Source organism: Artemia sp. Qi Xiang Cuo, chromosome 19 (genome assembly GCF_049724085.1).
Source record: "Artemia sp. Qi Xiang Cuo chromosome 19, ASM4972408v1, whole genome shotgun sequence".
Lineage (NCBI taxonomy): Eukaryota > Metazoa > Arthropoda > Branchiopoda > Anostraca > Artemiidae > Artemia > Artemia sp. Qi Xiang Cuo.
In genome coordinates, this window is record NC_142812.1 from 49,166,417 (window position 1) to 49,173,089 (window position 6,673).

Here is a 6,673-nt window from a genome sequence, read left to right on the forward strand (position 1 = left end):
AGAAGAATTTTCAATCTTTCAGGATCTAGTACAGGGCTATGTTGTTTATATGCATGTAATTTCGTCGAGCGGCGCCACTCCTCAAGATAACCCAGACGCACTGTTTTCATTCAATGCTTAAACCTCTATAGAAGGTATTGCCAAAATTAGTATTGAAAATATTTTGCCACTGTCTCAAACTTAAAGGGCTATGCACACGTAGCTGATTTCGGGAACCGATTTCAGCAAGGGTGTAACCCACGTCAAGTGATTATAGTTAATGATGCTAAGAGGTGGGGCTTATTGACGTTTTTCAGTGATTAATCATCATTAATTACGATTCATTTACGATAATCATTAAATACTATTAATTACATGCCTAAAGCTCCAAGCCTAGTATATTCCTTGTCTAGAACGTAATTAATGATGATCAATCACCAAAAAACGTCACTAAGCCCCGCCTCTTAGCATCATTAATTATAATCAGTCGAGTGGAATATACCCTTGCTGAAATCGGTTCCTGAAATCAGCTACATGTGCCTAGCCCTTAAGGGCTAGACAGACGTTTCTCTTTCTAAATTTTAAGAACGTGCATTTGCGAATCGTAGGCTGGATTTTTCTCAGAAAAGGTAGGACATTCTTGGCAAATCAGCTTAAAGTTCTGGAACATAGACATTCAAAGAGGACAATTTGCTCGGCCAAGCATATCAAATAGCATACTAGGTGTGTTAGTAAGGAACTCCACAATTCTTATATTTAAAATATCCCAAAATAATGAGAAATATTTTCCAAACGTAAGTCAGTCAAAAACAACGCTCAAAACGAGCATTAACCTAGAAAGAAAACCTAGTTTGAAAGCTGGCGTAGAAAGCTGGAATAAAAGCTGGCCAGACTGTTTACACATGGTTCTGTACGGCTTGAAAAATTTTCCGCTTTCTAGTTGTTTCCAGTCCTTTAAAGAAGCCACTTTATAAATTCGCTCGAAATGATCTCTAATAAAGGAACAGTTTTTAGTTATAAAGCAAGCACATAAAATGCATACATTCAATTAGTAAGGTCGTTTTAGCTAAGAAAACAGTATGACTGCCCAGCTATTTACTTCATAAATGTATAGATCCCAATTTAGATGCTATCCCATTGAAACATCTTTTATCCCATCTATTATCTATTATCCTACATATTTAAACCATTATTCCATTAACATGTCCTCACATCCCGTTAAAATTCAGATGACAAAGGGTTTTCCAATCTCTGACAAAAGGTCGGAAATTAATTTATTATAAAGAGCTTTTACTGTTCTCTACAGATTGAAGGGAAAAGATTGTTTCTTTTTCTAAGCTATTCAAGAGCGAGCATAAGAAAAAATAGACCTTTCCACAAGTTCTAACTTGTAATTGTAGCTGACAAAAAAATACAGAGAAGTCAGAAAATATAAGCAAAAATAGTTGAAAAGTTGTTCTAAAGAGATTTAAAATATCCACCCCAATAAAGGAAAGAGATAAAGAAAAAACTTCAAAAAATGAATAATATACTTATTTTGCAGAGTTTCATTGCTTCCTTTCTTTCTGCATTTTAATATATTTGCCTTCTTCATAAACATATCAGATAAAATGAGAATCTTTGGAATAAATCCATTAGAGTTTTATTAAATAATAAAGCCCAGATTCTCTGGTTTCAAATCTCCTGTGATTCAGTCTGTAGATTCTATTCTATCAGCATTTAATTGGATAAAAATTTCTAAAATGTTAATTTTTAAAACAAACACAAATACTTTCTAAGACCACACTGGATATACATGACGTATGAAACTAAGAGAGGAAAGGAAATAATAAATGAAAAATAAAACCAAAAAAAGGTGAGAAAACGAGGATTTGGTCAGCCAGTGGTAAAATATGAAAATAAAAAACAAGCAGATATTTCTACAAGGACCTCCGCCAAGTCAACCTCAGTGTTAAACAAAAAAGAAGAAAAAAAAAATCTAACCTTTTGGAGTTTACTGCGCAAGATCCGAACAGACACTCAATTGTTCGGATCTTGTGATCTCCAAAAGGCCAGATTTTTGTTTTTTTTTTTTCTTTTTTTTTTTTTGTTTAGAGCTAATAAAATATAGAACTAAATTAAGAAAATTTCAATGAAAAGAACAAACGACTACCTTTAACTCGAATATCGTTTAGATGAACTCTCATTAACAGCTTCAATTTGTTAGCTTCAAGAAGTCCGCTAATACTGCCAGTAGTGCTAAAAAATCCTCTGAAATAATTATTGAGCTGTTTAAAGACATCTTAAAGGTTTTTTGGGTCTTAACCAGCGTAAAATGTTCGATACCACATCTATCTATCTCTTAAACTTATCTCTTAAACTCTTAAACTATCTCTTAAAATAAAATATCTCTTAAACTTACGGTGAACCAGAAATAACAAAGCTTTAGGGCGAAGACTTTCTCTCAATTAAAAATTGAAAAATGAGACAAAAAATTTTTACTAAAGTTGGGCCTTAAATATCCCAATTCCGCTATTTTCGGAAACTAATAAATAAATAGATGTAAGCACGCCCCGTCTAATTTCGTGAGTAGTCTTTTACTTATTCTGGTTTGATTTTTCGTTTATTTGATTCAATGTTTCTTCTATTTTGTTAGAACTCACTGTAAACGGTTTTTTTAAAACAGTAAAATGCATGAAAGATTAGCATCTCCTTGCATACAAGATAGAGAAACTATCGATAATTCCTATCTAAAGTAGTAGATATTTGATTCTTGTCACTTTGAATTATTTTTACTTTGTGGGGAGGTGTTGACTTCTTTGATCAAATTTTTCCACGTTTCTCAATGAAATAATAAAAAATGGATACTTTCCCATTATGTGGACACCTCGGCTAATGACAGTCGAATGAATGCAGTGATGGAGACTCGTAAAGCGGGTAATTGTTATCTAAATTGATCGAAGAGCGTGGTTTGTGATTGAATTTACAATATTTAAACTGTTGTTTTTTGGGATTGAGGGGAAGAAAAAGGTACATAGGTTAGGTTACGTATTTAATATATGCAATGCTTCCCCTCCCCTAATTTGGTAATATATAGCCCAAATTTGCTTATAAACTATTATATATTCATCCTATTTTGTTTTATTTCATTAGCATTAACCAAACTTGACTTTTTATAGGTCTCCACATAATGGGAAAGTACCAAAAAATGTATTCAATTTTCTATAATGGTAATGATACCGTAAATTATATTTCTTGTTATTAATTTTTCAATTAAGTTAGACACACACGATTAACATTAAGAGGTTGTTTGGTGATGTAGTTCGCACTTTGAAACTAGTGTCCTTAAGGCCTCAACTAATCTAAAGACTACGTACGTACTCTTATTATTTGTGAAGCCCCCAGAGGTATAGAAGAATTCATATTATTCGGATGCACAAGCTGGCGCGTTTTACGTCTGGATTAGCAAAAAAAATGCATACAAAATCCATGACCTGTGATCCGTGACCTCCGCATAATTTGTGACTAATTGTACAAGGTAAAATAAAACCCAAATGGAATGTACATAAACATAATGCTTTACCATCTAGCATTAATCAACCTTTGAAATGGATTAAATACAAAAATATATTCTTAAGTGAAACCAAAGAGTGACACTAAAACGAACAGAAATAGTTCTATATGTCAGAGGGCTGCTCCATCTTCAACCCCCCGTTCTTAATGCTAAAATGCTAGAGTACCTTTAAGACGCTTTTTATTCCCATTCAATAAAACTCTTAAAGAATTGGGACAACAAGTCAGATTAAGCGAAAAGAGCGGGGGATTGAGGAGAAGGCTGCCCCCTGATATATTTAATGTGCCTTCTTAGTTTTAGTGTCACGCTGTCTCTAATTTGAATTTATGTTTATTTTTAGCATGCCCAAGGTCATTTTTAGATCCAAGATGGGCTACCACCCTTCGACCTCGATTCCTTGAATCAGTTCAATCCCCGATTGTATTGAACAAAAGGAAGCCTACATGAAATAAATGTAAAGTCCTTCCAGTCAATTTTATTCAGTCTTTTATATAGATTAATTAAAAAAACTTTTTCCACAAAATAAGTTTTCAAAGAAAAGTAAACAACTCCATTTAACCAAAAATGAGCAAAAATAAAATAAAATAATCTACCAAGCTTGAAACTACCACAAATCAGCATCGATAAACAAATGAAACCCAAAACGAACAGAAATTACAATAAATAACCGAGCCAAACTCAAAACGAGCAGAAATTAACGTGAGTAGCGCTCAAAACTCCTATGCCTTCCCAAGGCCAGAACATAATTTGCACTTTACTGAAAAAAAATAAATGTTTTTACTTTTATAACTTTAATAAATCAAATAATATTAACATTTTGATTAATAAATATCAGTATATGCATATTAAACTGACAATGCACATTCATTTGTATTTTTTTCAGTAAAGTGCAAATTATGTTCTGGCCTTGGGAAGGCATAGGAGTTTTGAGCGCTACTCACGTTAATTTCTGCTCGTTTTGAGTTTGACTCGGTTATTTGTTGTAATTAATAAAAAAAAAACTTCCCGAAAAATAAGTTTTTCAAAGAAAAGTAAAGGCATTTTAAACTTAAGCTCAGCAGATACAAATACTTGTTAAAATTCAAAATCAAAACGACCAGAAATTGTACCTATCAAAAGTTATGCGCCTGAAAAAATTTGGCTGATTTTCGAAAAAAGGGAAAAAGACCCCCTAAAAGCTATAGAACCTTAATGAAAATCACACCATCATATTCAGCGTATCAGAGAACCCTACAGTAGAGGTTTCAAGCTCCTATCTACAAAAACGTGGAATTTTTTATTTTTTGCCAGAAGAAAGATCACAGATGCGTGTTTATTTATTTATTTTTTGTTTTTTTTTCCCCAGAGGTGATCGTATTGATCCAGCGATTCTAGCATATCGACGGAGAGCTCATTCGAATGAAAATTTAATGTTCTGGTGCCGCTTTTAAATGACAGAGAAATGGAGGGCAACTAAACCCACTCCCTGACTCATTTTTTCCCAAAGTCACCCGATCAAAGTTTCGAGATAGCCATTTCGTTCAATATTGTCGAAAATATGATAGCTATGTCTTTTAGGATGACGTAATCCCTCGAAGCCCCCAGGAGGAGGGCTGAAAGTTATGAACTTTACCCATATGTTAACATATAGTAGGCCTATAGTTATAGGGACCCGGCTCAATAGTAAACGAAACTCTAAAAAACGGAATTTTGATACCAGTAAATACATCAAAAGAATTGGCTTTTTATGCTGATTTCAGATATATAAGTTTCATCAAGTTTAATTTTACCCATCAAAAGTTACGCGCCTGAGAAAATTTGGCTTATTTTCGAAAAAAGGGGGAAAGAGCCCCTAAATGTTATATAAAATTAATGAAAATCACACCATCATATTCCGCGTATCAGAAAACCCTACTGTAAAGGTTTCAAGCTCCTATCTACAAAAATGTGGAATTTTACATTTTTTGCCAGAAGAAAGATCATGGATGCGTGTTTATTTGTTTTGTTTTTTTTTTTCCCAGGGGTGATCGTATCGACCCAGTGGTCGTAGAATATCGTGGGAGGGCTCATTGGAACGGACATTAGAAGTTCTAGTGCCATTTCTAAGGAACCAATAACCGAAAAAATAGAGGCCAACTAGGCCCCCTCCCACGCTCATTTTTTCCCAAAGTCACCTGATCAAAATTTTGAGATAGCCATTTTGTTCAGCATGTTCGAAAATATTATAAGTATGTCTTTTAAGATGACTTAATCCGCCGAAGTTCCCGGGAGGAGGGCTGAAAGTTATGAACTTTACCCAATGTTAACATATAGTATTTGTTATTGGGAAGTATACAGACGTTTTCAGGGGAGATACTTCCTGTTGTGGGGGGGTGGGGGTCGGGGGTTATGTAGGAGGATTTTTCCATGAAGGAAGTTTTCATGGGGGAAGGGACATTGCTATGAAGGGGACGCCGGACTTCCCAGCATTACTTAAAAAAAGATCAGAAATTAAATATAAAAAACAAGTTTTTCAACTGCAACAGCAGCAACATCAAAACTTTAAACGAACAGAAAATATTACATATATGATTGGGTTCACCCCCTAGTCAATACCTCACTCTTTAATCCAGAGATTTTTTAGTACTTTCATAAGAGCTATTTAATTACCGGCCTTTGTGATTAAGCGGTCATTTTTAAAGAATTGGAACACAATTCGAACTTTCGCTTAAAGAGCAAGGTATTGACTAGTGGGCGAACCCCCTAATATACGTATTAAAAATATATGAATATAGAAGTTCGTTACGTAAGTTAATTCGTAAGTTACGCATAGTTATTACTAATAAAAACGTTCGTAAATAAAATGAAACAAGTTTCGAGAAAGCCATTTAACCAAATAAAAGTAAATTAATATGAAAATTTTGTTTTAATTATTCATGTATTGTGAGCCAAGATCAAAACCTGCATTTATACAAAAACGTTCAAAAATTAAATAAAAAAAACAAGTTTTTTTAACTGAAAGTAAGGAGCGACATTCAAACTTAAAACGAACAGAAATTATTCCGTATATGAAAGAGGCTGACCCCTGCTCACCGCCTCGCTCTTTACGCTAAAGTTTGACTTTTTCACAACTCTATTTTTTTAAACAATACAAAACTTTAGCGTAAAAAGCGAGGCGTTGAC

General features: G+C 33.7%; 1 protein-coding gene across 1 annotated transcript in view; it reads right to left on the reverse strand.

Annotated features, from left to right (window-relative positions):
• The window catches only part of LOC148940948 (rho guanine nucleotide exchange factor 17), a 57,108-nt gene extending 54,882 nt beyond the window's left edge, over positions 1-2,226 (reverse strand). Inside the window, exon 1 of the mRNA XM_089105698.1 lies at positions 2,132-2,226. Within this exon, the coding sequence (XP_088961824.1) occupies positions 2,132-2,165 (34 nt within the window). The 5' untranslated portion in view covers positions 2,166-2,226. The remainder of the gene's footprint in view (positions 1-2,131) is intronic.
• Between the last annotated feature and the right edge of the window lie 4,447 nt (positions 2,227-6,673).